Here is a 16,613-nt window from a genome sequence, read left to right on the forward strand (position 1 = left end):
GTCGCTCCTTCCTTAAATAGTTTGGTGGCAATAAGCTGGGTCTGCTCCATCAAGTGGAAAGAGGTGGAGGGGGCAGGGTATCAATGACTAATTTATAAGAAACACATGGGATAAATGGAAGCAGATTCCTATTCCCCTCTGAAATACTAGACAGTCGCTTGAGGGTTAAAAAAGAAAAGATAATGGATCTGGGTTTGATTTAAAAACCTACTGCAGGCATTAAAAACCCAGATCCCGGTCTAATAGTAAGAGGCTTTCAGAAACAGAGTATTTGTTTTGGTATAGCTTTACAAGTAACAGCTCACTGTATGAATAGGGAGCCCATGCACTTCTACCTCCTAAGCCTGTCAGGAAAGCTTCAATATTGAACTTACTTCTTGTACACACCTCTTGCCACCAGCTCCCTCATTCTTCTTCTTCTTCATTATTTGTAGTGTGGGAGCACCCAGTGGCTTAAACCAGGATCAGAGCCCCACAGGGCTAGCTGCTACACAAACACACAAGTCCCTGCCCTGAAAGAATGCAAGCTGGGAAGACACTTGTCAGCATGTCTTTAACAGTACTGTGTATGATCACATGTGCCACAGACCAGGACAACCGTTCGCACCCTCACTGACTTCTTCTGGTGTTTTTCTCTCTATTTTATTCTCCGTGGGGATAGGCTTGGTTGCTAGTAGGGCTTAATGAAGACAGAAAAACTCCATGCTGTATCACTGGCCAACATGTTCAAAACCAGAAATTAGCTCCTAATGGAAAAGAGGAGACTAAAGGCCAGGGCCGTCCCTACCCATACACAAAGTACGCAACTGCGTAGGGCACCAGGAAATTGGGGGCAAATTTCCTGGTGCCCTGCGCAGCTACATGCTGCTCCAGCCCCTGCTCTTCCTCTTCCCCATGGCCCCCACCCTGCTCTGCCCCCACCCTGCCCCTTCTCCACCCCAGCCCCGCCTCTTCCTGCCCCTGCTCTGTCCCACCCCCGTCCCCACTCCCCTGAGGACTCTGCAGCAGGGCTGGGCCTGCACTCACCAGCGGTGGGAAGTGCAGAGACCCAGCCCCAGCTGTGCCACTGGTGAATGCTGGGGGCTGGTTCCCCCCAAACCAGACCCCCTCGAGCCCTGCCCCCCCCCAGAGCATAGGGCCCCAGAATAGCTAGGGACGGCCCTGCTAAAGGCAGACATGATAGCCGTCTCCAGATACACGAAAGCCTGCCATAAAAAATGGAGAAAAGTTCTCTCTTGCCACAGAGGGCAGGACAAGAGGCAGTGGGTTCATCCGACAGCATAGAAGATTTAGATTAAATCTCAGGAAAAACTTCCTAACTGTGAGAACAGCAGGGCAATGGAAGAGACGCCTCCAGAGGTTGTGGAAGCTCTGACACTGGAGGTTTTCAAAAGGAGGCTCCATAGCCATCTGTCTTGGATGGTTTAGACCGGGGTGGGCAAACTTTTTGGCCCGAGTGCCACATCTGGGTATGAAAATTGTATGGCAGGCCATGAATGCTCATGGTTCCCAGCCAATGGGAGCTGCGGGGGTGGCGCTCGGGACAGGGGCAGCGTGCGGAGTCCCCCAGCTGCCACTACGCGTAGGAGCCGGAGTGGGGACATGCTTGAGGGCCAGATTAAAACTCTGAAGGGCTGGATGCGACCCCCGGGCCGTAGTTTGCTCACCCCTGGTTTAGATACAACAAATTCTACATCTTGACAGGGGGTTAGACTAGATGACCTTTGTGGTGCCTTCTAACCTGATGATTCTATGTACCTAGGTCAGTGGCTTGGTTATCAGATGCACTGGCTGCCCATCACCTTCTTTGACCTCAGAGGGAACTGTTGGGTGCTCAGTACTTTTGAAAATTGGGGCACTTATTTGGATTTATAAATATGGCTTTAGGAGCCTAGCTTTAGGTACCCACTTTTGAACATCTTGTCCAGCTATGTCTGCAATACCAGACATTTCAGAATCCCTGAGAGTAAAAAATCTCTCTATAAAAGTATCCAACTTATCTGTTTGTAAATCAAAAGCCTGGGGATGCTATTTGCCATGAATATTATCGCCGCAGTAAGTTGCTCCAGGTAGAGACACTTAGGAACAGTACATCTAGATGTGAGTGGGCAGAAAACAGTGCTGCTCTGTACTTCAAGATGGAGGGAGAGAATGCTCAAATTGGCAGGCACTTGAAGATCCTAACATTGGCTAAGGCTGTCTCCTACTAAAAGCTATTTTTAAAGCAGGACGAAGGACTCAAACCAAAAAAACGCCTATTTTAAAAATGTGCATTTTAGGGTATGCAGGTAACACTGCTTATAGTTAAGGTTGCCCACAACTTCTCATTTGAAGGACCCTATTTTCTGTTGTTTATAACCTTGCCAAACTGAAACCATTTGGCTGAAGTTTTCCACACTGGGTGTCTGCTTGTGGTTGAACTTTTGGGGGGAAAGTTTCAGCAAAAATAATTCAGCCATTTCCGAGAACAGGATAAGGGGAAAACATATGTTGTCTTGCCCATGCTAATGAATTGGTTATAGGAATGTTATTTTTAGAAGCACTAATGTCTCCAGGCTTTGGAGCAGAGACTTGACATTTGGCAAGGGGATGGCCTTTGTGACAGGGAAGTGTCTTTTTTGGTTTCCATGAAAAACTACCCAAATTTGTCCAAGAAAAAATTGCAGTTCATACACACTCAATAGCGATGTGTTAGAGTTTGGCTTCTAAATTCTCCAACAACTCTGTCTGTTCTAAGCATGCACCAGGCCCTCACAGTTCCTACATGCCACTGGACTGTGCATGCACTATCCCAGAGGTGCTGGGGCTGAGACCAGGACTTTCCCTGCAATTGCTCTTTCAGGCTGCTCTGGGGCAGGGCACTAGAACTGAGAGCAGGGACATTGTCCTGTGCTCTCAATGCTCCCCCTGCTGGCATCTAGGTCATGAGGAGAGAGAAGCAGCTGCATAACACAGAATGCAGTAGGGTAAGGAACATATGGTAGGGAGGACCAGGGTAGAGAGGGGTTGCAGATAATGCTAAGTATTCTGAAAATTCACACCCTAAGGGCCAGATTTTTAAAGATATATAGGAGCCTAAAGATACAGATAGGTATCTAGTAGGATTTTCATAGGCACGCTTGAAAATCCCACTAGGCACCTATCTGCAACTTTAGGCACCTAAATACCTTTAAGAATCAGGCCCCTCGCATTACATATCAGGCACCTAAAATCAGTGTACACTGTTGCCTTAAATTTCTCTGTGTGTCTGTCCCCCCCTCTATAAAACGGAAATAATACCAATCCTGCATCTCACAGGGATGTTATGAAAATAATGTTTAATGAGAGCCATAGGGAAAAAAACACAAGGAAATTAATTATTCTGTGCTTAGGGCAAGGTTTGAATAGTGTACATTAAATAAGGCCTAGGGGTATACACTGAATGATGGGAATAAATCAAAATTCACTGACCAACCTGCACTAAATGAGGGAAGAGTCCTGTGGAAAAGAATAGTATGTGATCATGACAGTAAAGATTGGATTGGGGGGAGGGATAGCTCAGTGGTTTGAGCATTGGCCTGCTAAACCCAGGGTTGAGCTCAATCCTTGAGGGGGCCATTTAGGGATCTTGGGCAAAAAATCTGTCTGGGGATTGATCTTCCTCTGAGCAGGGGGTTGGACTAGATGACCTCCTGAAGTCCCTTCCAACCATGATATTCTATAATGGATATGCACAAGGGGCCCAATGAAAGTTGTGCAGGAAACCTACATTCTGATCTTTACTAAGTTTGTAACGCTTAATGTTGTTTTGACATAGGCTTTTTTTTTTTTTGGATGCAATGTAATGTTATATATACAGTTAAAAAAAAAGTCATCATTATTAAGATAAACTCCTTTTAAGGGTGCATTTAGACAGGCCAGTAATATGCTTCTGGGTTTGGATCTGCTAAAGCAAGTTTTAAATGCGAAAAATGAGCTGTAAAAAACAATATTAAATTAGACCTGAGAGAAACTAAGTGCTGCTCTGGCCCTGCACTGCCTCAGGGAGCTTTAGCCAAGCACGTTGTAAGCAGGAAGCCAGAAACGTCAAAGAAAGTGTAAACAACCTGTGCAGATGCGGCTCTAATAACAACTCCCTCTCCCCCCTGCTCTGGGAGTGTTTTTTCCGACATCCCCCCTCTGCCAAGTGTGAATGATTCAAACGAACCCCATTGCAAGAGTGAAATGGTCAAAAAGGAGGTTCTGAGGTACACAGACACAAGAGGCAGCAACTTCATATTAAATGACTAGCTCTTAATTACACAAAAGGAAAACAAAAAACAGTGCAGTTAAATGCAGCTTCACAACCTGGCATCCAGCCACCCACCTTCAACCTCTCTGTCCCCTTCACTGATGAGAGAAGGAAACACAGTCTTTACTGGCCCAGGTCTGTCCCCTTCTATCAGGATCTTCATCAGTTTGAACCTCTAGAACAGGCCTGCACGACATGGTCCTGGGGGCCACATGCGGCCCGCGTGGGCTCACTGTGCGGCCTGCGGGGGGTGAGTAGGTGGGCTCACTGTGTGGCCCGGGGGGGTGGGTGTGAGTAGGCAAGCGGTGGGTGAGGGAGGGGGCTGAAGAGGTGGGGGGGCAGGGGTGGGGGCTGAGTAGGCGAGCCGGGAGGGTGAGGGGCTGAGGCGGCGAGCGAACGGGCAGTAGCGGCAAATAGGCGGGCGGGCAGTGGCGGGGGCTGAGTAGGCGAGCCGGGAGGGTGGGGGACTGAGGAGGCGAGTGGGCGGGCAGTGGCGGGACTGAGTAGGCGAGCCGGGGGGGAGGCGCTGATGAGGCGAGCGAGGAGTCAGTGGCTGACCTGTTCTACTGATCTGGTCTGGCTCCCACCCCTCTCCAAGGGTTGCAGCTGTCTGGAGGTGCTGCCTTCCACGCCTTCCTCATTCACACCTCATTCATTCAACAGGGCAATTGATTACAAAGTTAGGGGAAAATCTTATTCTACTTCCAGCAAAAAGACATTTTTCTTTTACCTTAATTATACTACCTTAGGGGCCCGCTATAACATATTACCAAGGTTCAATAGTGCTGTTTCGGTGGGGCAGAGCTGGGGAAGGAGGGTTTGTTTCCGCGAGAAGGGCGGTGCTCGGGGTGGGAGTATTTCAGGGGGCTGGGCGGCGCTGGGGGGGGGGTGTTGTGTTTTGGGGGGGCTTGGCGGCGCTGGGAGGGGGTTCGGCCCTCAGCTATTTTCTTTGGAATAATATGGCCCTTGCTGCTTTACGAGTTGTGCAGGCCTGCTCTAGAATAATTGTGACCCTATAGGGTGAGAGTCAACAGTCTCCCTCAGTTCTCCATCTAGGGTGAACAGGTTTCCCCCTAGAGGACACGAGGCACCAGTCACTCTAATTTTGTCCAATGGGATAAGACGGGTTCCGAGATGATGAACACGGCTCTCTATAAATGATCTGAGACACCTACACTGACCCGTGATTGTACCTCTGGAATGAACACAATTCCTCCAAAAGGCCGTAGAGCTGCCTATTAGCCCTGGCTTACTGCTTAACTTAGCAATGGTTTCTCTATGCAAGGATCCACTATGAATGATCCAGAGCTACATCAGTTGGATCATTTTGTAGGTTGCAATGGAGGAAGAGGAAGTTCCTTTCCCTCAGGAGACCTAGTTCTGTGGCTTTGTACTTGGACTACTGAGGCCACACCCCAATCAGCAGAGGAGCTGTTGAGCAACTCCATAACTGGGCTGGAATAAGGGATAAACTGCACCAGTGCAAATGATGCTGCCTTCGTGTAAGCAGAGTTTGCAGCGATGGTTGAACTCCCGGTGCCAATAAGTGTCACTATGAAAATAATGGCCAGTCAAGAGGCGGCGGGGAGCGGAAGGTCAAAAATTATCCAAGGGGGTTGGGAGCAGCCATTTGTAAGGACATGGTCCGTGAGAGCTTGGCACCAAGTTACTAATGAGGAGCAGAGCCCTAAGCATAGAAAATGGCACCCATGGATTGTACAGTTTCTCTCCATTAGGCCTTTCATAAGGGAACCTGTTTCTCAGATCTGACTCATGTGTGCCGGACTCGAATGCAGACTTCAGCGCAACCATTTTAAAGTGGCAGCAGAAATTCATAGAGACAACTATTGTTCTTACCCTCTGAGCTGGGAGATGGCCTGGGGCAGGTGATGGCAAAAGCGTAACTACCAGGTAGCTATGCAGCCCATAGAGCTCTAAGATGCAGCCTCTGTAGGCCCTCTTGGTGCAGCCCTTGGAAGGTCCCAATAGACGTAAGAAACCTGCAAGAAGCCTCTGTGCAGGTATAATCTTGGCCCTAGCATCCCTGGTCCAGGAGACTCTAGCACCAACAGCATTGCAGAGAAACTCCTGTGAGAGGCAGACTGGGGTGAGCATATGCCCCACCCTGAGAAAAGGACGTGGATGGTGCTGCTGTACATACTTCCCCATTGCCCCCAGAGGTATCACGCCTGCCTCAGACACAAGGGACCAGACCCTGAGCTGGTATAAGTCAGCATAGCTTCACTGAATGCAGTTGGGAGACGGCCTGGGGCAGGTGATAGCATAGCTATCACTGAATGCAGAGGAGCTATGCTAATTTACAATAGGTGAGGCTTGGGCTCAACACCTCAAGGTGCTGGTGCGCAGTTCCTTGTGCTCTCACTGCACCACATGGCCAGTGCACAGTCTAGCCCAGAGACGAAAGTGGATGCAATCTATGCCAGTTTATACAAACTTACATGCAGCCCTCAGGCTCCTGGCATGTTTTCAATGAGCTGGACCCAGTTAAGGTGCCCTTGGTACAACATTAAGGAATTCTTTGAAATCTAATCCCAGGGAAGCTAGAAGCATATGGGTTTCCGATTTAATTTGATAAAAGCTTTTCTTTAAATTCCCTGGTTAATTCCTGTTAATAGTAAATCAAATAAACTTGATGTGGCATAGAATAGGATACCAAATAAACCCCTGAGGCTGTGTCTTAATATAGCTTACTATGGTTTTTAGCAGCTTGCTGATGGAGCTAACAGACCACATGCATTCTTCCTGCCGTAGCAATAAGCAATGGTTTCCCTTAAAAAATTCATGCAGAATGGTCTGGGATATGAACAGATCATAAAAATATATTACCTACTGCATCTGGAATGAAGAAGTTGTAGCCAAGAAGACTGTAGTGAAGCACAGAAGGTATAATTCCCTTCAAACCAGCATAGCTCCAGTCCGACTGGAGCGGGGTCATTTGAATGAAGAGTGGCAGATGGTTAGATCTAGGAGCAACAAGGGCAGATGAACAGCAAACCAGAAAAACACATGTAATGTTTAGTAAGCCAGGCTACTTCAACTCTTTCAGAAAGCATTATCTGCCTCGCCCTGTGCTGTGACATCTATCATATGAGTATGTGCGTACGCTGGAGCTAGAACAGATAGTCTGAACGCCTAGGTAGAACTTGGGGTAGTTAGCCCGTCCTGCCATCTGTGCAACCGCAGATACACTGCTGGTTGTGTGTCTATCCAAGTTGGAAATTACACCTCCAGTGCTAGTGTAGACATACTCTGAATGCTCATCCCTGCTAGAACAAGACACCTTTTGCCATTTGCTTACATTTTTCAATACCTAGATGACTTCAGAGTATTTTAGCAAGAGTTTATTTGTATGGTGATGTTGGAACAATTAATCTGTCTGGCTTTAGCAAAACATCATCCCCACTTTTGTCCTGAAATGGCTAGGTTTATTTCTAACTCTGCACTTTCATTGTGCTGTCCTTGCAAAACTCTTAGTTTAATTTTATGTAAAGCTGGGTAACTTCATGTTCCAGTTAGCAATTCTGTTATTTTTCAGGTTATAATAGACATAGGTCTCACTGCAGGAATTTCATATTCATCTACATTATTGTCAGGTGGTATTAACGTGCTTACTGCCCTGCTATTGGTATCAGCTGGAGCAATTCCTTATTCAATTTTTATTTCAAGTATGGAATAATTCTCTCCAACTTCAGCATCACAAATTGGGATCTAGGTTGTGCTGAAGATTAAATCTAAACACATTTTCAAGCAGTCTTCAACCAGTTTATTAATGGCTCTTTTTGTGCGTGGGTGTGGGTGTGTGTACGTTCATAATGTAAGACAAACACAAACACCTTCTTTTCAATCTAGAAGTAGTTTCTTTCTGTCACGTTTAGGTATCATGAGTCAAATGCAACAGGCTACTCTTCAAGTGCCCAAATGTCCCATACAGATAAAAATCAACAAATGGTCTAATAGAAGTTAAATTCATGGTTAGGTGCCTCTCTCTTCCTGTCTGCCAAAATCACCTAAGTCTTTCATTGTGTTCTTTAAGGTCTCTAGCCCAAATCAGAATTTCATCTATTATAACTTTCATCCCTTGGAACTCCTCACAAGTCTTTACACTTTTTGATATGCTCTGGAACACAAGTAACAACTAAAGGCACACCCTTAAAACACCCAGTGTCTGAAAAGTCACTAACTTAGAACTTGACACAATGCAGGCTCTTCATCTAACACTGAGAATATTTTTGGTACAAAGTGTCTGGCCCCCAATTCTTCAAGTTTTAGTCATATACAGTTCGTGTTTTATGACTTTATTTAAAGCACATGGATTGGTACATATTCTTAATTCATTTGGCTTTCAGTTTACTTGTCTAGAGTTAAATCAGTCTGTAAGTTGATCTAAATTTTCAGTAATTACTGTTTTTTCCAGACAGTTAAAATTGCACTTGTCAGTATCTATTAGTACAATTTTTTTCCCTTAGTAGTACTAGAGTAAATTGACTTGTTTCTCTAACTGGAATTTTTCTTGCAGACACCCTGAGTCTGAGGTCATTTGAGAAGTCTCTCCAGATACAGCCTATGCTCTCTGTATGTGATTTTATGGTGTTTACAGCAAACATATTTTTAACTAACCTCATGGCTAGATAGGTTTTTAGTCTTCAAACAGATGATACCATCTGCGTTTAACTGTTTGAAAAGATATTATATTATACTGGTTTCTAAAACAAATTGTAATAGTTATTTGCCTTTATACACCTCTACCTCGATATAACGCTGTCCTTGTGAGCAAAAAAATCTTACCGTGTTATAGGTGAAACTGTGTTATATTGTACTTGCTTTGATCCACCGGAGTGCGCAGCCCCCCGCCCCGGAGCACTGCTTTACCGCGTTATGTCCAAATTCATGTTATATCAGGTCACGTTATATCAGGGTAGAGGTGTACCAGTATTTTCTGACCTGAATATGAAACAAGCTTTACTTTAATTTTCTGTATCCTTTCCTTACCTACAGTACTAGATATTTAATGGAATAACAGTACATTGTACTCCAGTGTCTAGGTTAAGAGGCTACAGTTCTGTCATTAATGCTTAGCTGTATTTGTTAGTCTGAAGCAGTAAATTCTGCAGATACTACCAACAAAGAGATCTGAATTATAGAATGGTTCGGCAAAGAAGGAGACACTCGAGTTTAACTATTTGACATATCTTTGAAAAATTATTTTTTTCATTGCTTTCATACCATATTTGACCAAATGCTGGGGGATTCCTTGGCTAATGTTCTTGACCACATCTAATGGAGAGAGATTTTTATTTTGATTTCCTTCATTTCTGGTATTGTCTCTTTACCACAACAACACTGGACTACTTGCTTATCTGTGCCAGATCACCAAAAGCCCAAATCTACATTTCACTCATTTCATTGGCCCAACAAGATGTCTAAAACGTGGGTAAAATCATCTTTTCCACAGCAGTTTGCCTCATCTGGTCATTTTGTATTCCATACACAAGCCTCTTGGTTATTAAGAGTCACATTATTCCCCAAATTCAAGTTTGAGCTTTAATCATTGAGTTAGTCACCTATAAATTAACCGGTTCATATTGTCCTTGACTATGAATGTTTAAAAACTGAATCTCTCTCAAGTGTAATATTTTTCTAGGTTTAAGTAATTCTAAAATCATAAAAAAACAGGAGTACTTGTGGCACCTTAAAGACTAACAAATTTATTTTAGCATGAGCTTTCGTGAGCTACAGCTCACTTCTTCGGATGCATAGAATGGAACACACAGACAGGGGATATTTATGCATACAGAGAACATGAAAAGGTGGAAGTATGCATACCAACAGGCAGAGTCTAATCAATTGAGATGAGCTATCGTTAGCAGGAGGAAAAAAACTTTTTGAAGTGATAATTAAGATGGCCCATAGAAGGTGTGAGGAGAACTTAACATAGGGAAGTAGATTCAATTGGTGTAATGACCCAACCATTCCCAGTCTTTGTTTAACCCACAGTTAATAGTATCTAGTTTGCATATTAATTCAAGTTCAGCAGTTTCTCTTTGGAGTCTGTTTTTGAAGTTTTTTTGTTGCAAAATTGCCACCTTCAAGTCTGTCACTGAGTGGTTAGAGAGGTTGAAGTGTTCTCCCACTGGTTTTTGAATGTTATGATTCCTGATGTCAGATTTGTGTCCATTTTGCAAAAGAATAAATGGACACAAATCTGACATCAGGAATCATAACATTCAAAAACCAGTGGGAGAACACTTCAACCTCTCTAACCACTCAGTGACAGACTTGAAGGTGGCAATTTTGCAACAAAAAAACAGACTCCAAAGAGAAACTGCTGAACTTGAATTAATATGCAAACTAGATACTATTAACTGTGGGTTAAACAAAGACTGGGAATGGTTGGGTCATTACACCAATTGAATCTATTTCCCTATGTTAAGTTCTCCTCACACCTTCTATGGGCCATCTTAATTATCACTTCAAAAAGTTTTTTTCCTCCTGCTAACGATAGCTCATCTCAATGGATTAGACTCTGCCTGTTGGTATGCATACTTCCACCTTTTCATGTTCTCTGTATGTATAAATATCCCCTGTCTGTGTGTTCCATTCTATGCATCCGAAGAAGTGAGCTGTAGCTCACGAAAGCTCATGCTTAAATAAATTTGTTAGTCTTTAAGGTGCCACAAGTACTCCTGTTTTTTTTGCGGATACAGACTAACACGGCTGCTACTCTGAAATCTAAAATCATAGAAATGTAAGGCTGGAAGGGACTTCATGAGGTCATCTAGTCCTTCCCTCCGTTCTGAGGCAACATTAAGTAGACCTAGTCCATCCATGACAATGTTTGTCTAGTCCATTCTTTAAAACATCCAATGACAATGATTCCACAAATGACTTGGGTAACCTGTTCCAGTGCTTAGCTATCCTTACAGTTAGAAAGGTTTTCCTGATATCTGTATACATCATCTATGCCAAATCCTCTCTATGTCTTCTGGTCCCGCCTTCCATGTAAAAGCATCAGACGCTTGCAATACTGCTGATCCTGACATGCAGAGAAACATCACGGCTGGCATTTTCGTTGCTTTCTCTGAGATCCCCATCAGTATGAGAAAAATATCAAACTGTTTAAACACTGATGCCATTTCCTTGTGAGGATTCCTTGCAATTCCAATGGGGTTGGAGGAAGTCAGTCCTCCAATTTTGCTTTCATGTATCTCCAGACACCACATAGTATTCAGCAAGCACACAGGAGTCAGATTGGCTAGAGAGAAGGTACAGCACTTTTATAAACTGCATGAGCACTTGCATCAGATTCAGACTGCTCCCAGCTCCTAGAAACATTTGGGCATTTCCAGAACAGTCATTAGCACAGTCACTCCTGCAATAGTGCCATCACACCTGTCCTTACAATACTCAACAAAGCCTTCCTCATGGCTTCCTTATCACTCTGTGCACCATTACTCAAGGTCTGACCCATTGCCCACTGAAGCCATTGGGAGTCCTTCCATTAGAGTGGGCCCTCAATGCACACTCAGGGGTCACAAGGCTTCTGATAGCATAGTCCCTCTAGTATAGGTCCATAAGATAGTTTGGGTGTTGCTTTTCTGGATGTGCAGTCACGGCCAGATCCTGCAGTCTTTACTCAAGCAAAACTCTCTGTGAAGTTAACAGGAATTGTGTGCAAGTGAGGATTAGGGAAAAACTTCAGGATTTGTGCCTAAATGCTCTTATGGCTCTGAAGTGGTGACCTTTGCTTTTAGTAGAACACCATGAACTAGGGGTTCTTAACCTTTATCACACTGTGATCCAGGCCCAACTGGGTAATTTAGATTCCAAGATCTTCAAGGCAGTGATATTGTCTTTTAAGAATCTAAAGATATGCCATGAATATAAATGGCACCATAAACACTAAGCAATAGTAATACTAATAACTGACTGATTGGTTCACAGGTGCTCCCAAAAATACTTTCTGGTGATGCTTTCTAAGAAGTGACATGGGATTTGACGCAATGGTTTATGGAGCAGTTCAGATCTCTGAGAGCTACTAAATACAAGTGGCTGAGCAAATGTGCATCAGCAGAGGACCTGCTTGTAGGAACAGCTTGCCACCTTCCTGCTTTCACTAGCTAGGGGCTACCTTACACTCTTCTGAATAGTCACAGACAGAACCTTCTTTCTGAATCACTGTCAATCTCACAGCTGATTTAGAAATATCTCTTTAACTAGACATTCAAAAGGAGAGTTACAGCCTTTTTTTAAAAAATGAACCATTTAAAATGATCTTTGTTTCCAATTTCCCGGAAAATCCTCATAAGAAGCTTGAAAATATTTCCCGAACAATTTGTATCCCTTCGCCATCTGGTAAATACGAGACATCCCAATAATAAAAAACAACAAAGCTTTCCAATGCCATAGTGCCTTTAATTAGAGTATCTCAAAGTGTGTTACAACATTAATTGACTAATTAGGCCTGCTGTGAGATATGTAAAGGCTATTTAGAGATCACTGCTGGGCTTAATTCATAATGAAAGAGGTGCCAGGGATCAATCAATGATTTACTTTAATAACTTATGTGGCAAGCCCAGAGGTGCTGGGGCTATGAAGTGCCAAGCCTAGAGATTCCGGGTCTCAGCCCTGGCACAAATTAAGCACTGATCTCTGTCCCTGCCACTGAAATACACCCACTCCTGGAGTGGAATATGGCAGCTGTAGTAGTGTACAGCAACATTATAGGAGAGAAAGTGAAGAAGACTGTATCCATTTGAAACTACAGGTGATCATTAGGTGGCAAAATAATTGCTCAGACTGGACTCTGGCTAAAACACTGGAGTTAATGTCCCTGCTTTGCAAAAGATGCTGTGGGGAGCTTGAATTACCATAAGTGGCAAAGTGTGGATTTGTGTGTCATCCTGTAAACATGACACACAAAAAACAAACAAACAAACAAACATTCATAGGAAGGGGGGGAAAAGCCTCCTCACATACTCACCCTGCAGGACAAGCCCTCCAGTTGGGTCATTTCAAGAGACTTGCAAGAGTATCAGAACAGACTTGCAATTGTCTCAGAACAGTCTATCATTCTTTATGGCCATGTAAAATTAATACCATTTATCACTAAGAAAGAGAGAGAGATGGAGCCTCAGCCTGTTTGCTCTCATAGTACTGACTGGGCTGGATTTTCTCTTTGGCAAACAATGATTTGTGCCCCTGGATTTTAGAAGCTGTAGCAGAAATTGATTGGCCAGCCCCATTTTGTATAGTTCCTCATTTGTGTGCTTGCAAAATGGTATGTGTAGACGTGGTCAAAATTTTCTAGCTGAAACATTTCCCTACCAAAATAAAATAAAATAAAAAGCAGGAGATTAATTAAAAAAACTGAATTTTTCTGTGGGGGAAAAGTCATTTTTCAATAAAAAAAATTTTTTTAGGGTTTGGAATAAAATAAACATATACATGTAATTCTGCTTTGCACTTTTCACTAAAGGAACTGAAATCAGCAAGAGTCAAACCAAAGTCTAATGCTCTGTGGCAAGAATCTTTCCAGTAGACTCTGCAGTTTAGTTCTATGAGCCCCCAGCCAGAAGATCAGCAAATTATAGCTAGCTCGGGTAACTGGTTAATTGACAGGGTAACAAGGCAAACAGGGCAGAAAACCCAACCACTTCCTTGTCCCTACTGAGGCTGAATCCATCCCAGCAGTATGTGCATTTTCTTTCCAGTGACAAGTTTCAGGATTGGTGTTTTCAGATTGGCAGGGTTAGTACATCCCATAATAATGGTGCGGCTGCAGGCTGGGAGGAGCAAACTGCCATTATGGCCCAGATCCTCAAAGGTATTTGAAATCAATCATCTAAAAATAGCAGTGTGTCCTGGTGGCACAGGGAGATTCTTGGGCTAGCTGCCCTGAGTATAATCCCACCTGACCTCCGGGCACATGATGGGGCACCTCGCCCGAGCTGCCACACATGCTGCTGCAGACACACTGCTATTCTTAGGTGCTGATTAGAGTAGTGCTAGCGCGGGTATGTCTACATGAGCTGGAATCATACCTCCTACAGTACAAATGCAGATGCACACTCTGCTTGTTTGCATGGCAGACCAGCAGCTGCCATTAGCTGGCCTGTTTGTTCAGTGGGAGATAAACCAACCACTGCTCTCCTTCATTGAAGCCAATTGCAGATAAGGGGCATGAAGATGAGTTAGTCTGTGTGCTTTAAATTGTGCCACAGGCAGAATCTCTCGTTCCACAATGCCTACCCAAGTTTCCAGGCAGGGTTAAAACAGGGCTCGCGTACAGTTCCCCCTCCTCCTTGGCTGTTTGGACCCTAGCCCAGCTATCCTGCTTGCACTGAAATAGGACCAACAGGAGGCTTTAGATCTCTGTTTTCATTTCACCTTTTGAGCACTTTTCCTGAGACTCACCTTGTGACGGCACTAATTATTGTCGAATTTCCCAGCGTAGCTGCCATTAGTGCAAAAATGCCAATATATTTATCCCCTTCCAGTTCTCTGGGTGGCTGGATTGCCTGCTCTGCAAACGTGTTTCCTTCAGCACCTTCAAAAGTCACGTACTGCGCTCCCAGTCTCTGCCACAAGAGGCTCATCCTGTCCATGTACCAGCTTCTTGCAGCATCATTGGTCACGTTCAGACGGACAGAAAACTGCCCTTTCCACTTGGTAAGCAGAGGAGTCTGTGATACAGCAAAGGTATTATGAGGCCATTATACATTTACTAATTCCAGAGCATCTGCAGTTACGCTAACTAGGATGGAATTATAAAAGCTCTCAGTCCTTGTGCACCAGGACATAAGATGATCACTAGGTGAGGTCAGGAAGATGTTCTCTCCCATGACATAATACACCATGTTATTATTTTGCATTATTATTAATTTAGATAGCACTAAGCATTTATTCTGGATGTATACTGGTTGGGCACCCTTGAAGTGACTTGTGGAAAGCATGACTTGCTGACATGAGAGAACTGGCAGCACTGTATTACTGGTGAAAGGCCTGATCCAGTTTGCATCTGAAGTCATGAGGAGTTTTTCTAACAGGCTTTGGATCAAACCCTAAGTGCCTACACTTCTCTCCAGGCTATTGGCAGCAAGCCTGAAAATTCCTTTAACTGAAAATCAAGCTTACAATTAAAAAAATCCTTTGTAAATTATGAAATATGTGTAAGTGAATAAATATTGCAAAGAGCATTTTTCATACTTAACTATTTGTTTTATTTTGATTTAAGATATCCCTCTGGAAACTTGAAATCTTCTTGCTTACCAAAAAATGATCTGCATTGCTCCGCCATGTAATGGTTCGTTATTGTAAGGTTTGTTAGGAATATGGAGTTGCATTTGTAATCCACAGTAGGAGAGTGATTGCAATAGCTGCCAGCTCCAGACCTTAGTCCATGAGCTAAAGTGGAAGAGGCTCAAGCTTTTACCACTGATGACCCAAGGGAGGTTGGCTATAAATACCCTGGTTTTATAATGGTAGGCCTGCAGCTGGGTACTGAGTTATAGGCAGGGGCGGCTCTAGTAATTTGGCCGCCCCAAGCAGGGCGGCATGCCGCAGGGGGCGCGCTGCCGGTCCCGCAGCTCCGCAGGACCTCTTGCAGGCACGCCTGCGGAGGGTGCGCTGGGAGGGCGGCAGGCGGCTCCGGCGGACCTTCCACAGTCATGCCTGCGGGAGGTCCACCGGAGGCGCGGGAGCAGCGGACCTCCCGCAGGCATGACTGCGGAAGGTCCGCCGGAGCCGCCTGCCGCCCTGCCGGCAAAATGCCGCCCCAAGCGCGCGCTTGGCGCACTGGGGTCTGGAGCCAGCCCTGGTTATGGGTACTTCCCACTTATTGTAAGGTTGCCTATGAAGACTGGGCTAATGGACTCTCTTCTAATTTAGAACTGAAAGGGGAAAAGGGGGGAAGAGTTATATAGGCTTTCCACAGGAAATGTAGGGAAAGATATAGATAAGACTAATTGGCCCCACACTGACCTAACTGTGCCTGCTTTTAAATCCAGTTACAATGCACATTTAAAAACATTTCATAACTTACTCTTTGTGGTAACATATCCCATTGTCACAAGAGTACTGGTATGAAACTGAGCCTCTATCAAAAGAGATTTAGCTTTTTAATATAGCACACAAAAAATCTGTGTCAGTCAGGAGTTATTTTGGTTAACAGACAACTAAAGTGGATAATATTTTTTTCAGTGACACATTCTATTAAATAATCTAATATATGGCTTTATTTATATTAAATTTTACAGGTCTGAGACTGGATCACTAATATTTAAACACCGTCTAGTGTAGTGTGCTGCATTGATTATCTATTACT

At 44.2% G+C, this 16,613-nt stretch overlaps 1 protein-coding gene across 1 annotated transcript in view; it reads right to left on the reverse strand.

The window, feature by feature from the left end:
• The window catches only part of LOC120403850 (SITS-binding protein-like), a 116,299-nt gene that overhangs the window by 27,816 nt on the left and 71,870 nt on the right, over positions 1–16,613 (reverse strand). The window contains exons 11-12 of the mRNA XM_039535677.1: positions 14,705–14,973; positions 7,118–7,254 (exon numbers count right to left, since the gene is read on the reverse strand). Of these exons, the coding sequence (XP_039391611.1) occupies positions 7,118–7,254; positions 14,705–14,973 (406 nt within the window). The remainder of the gene's footprint in view (positions 1–7,117; positions 7,255–14,704; positions 14,974–16,613) is intronic.

This window comes from Mauremys reevesii, linkage group 4 (genome assembly GCF_016161935.1).
Source record: "Mauremys reevesii isolate NIE-2019 linkage group 4, ASM1616193v1, whole genome shotgun sequence".
Lineage (NCBI taxonomy): Eukaryota > Metazoa > Chordata > Testudines > Geoemydidae > Mauremys > Mauremys reevesii.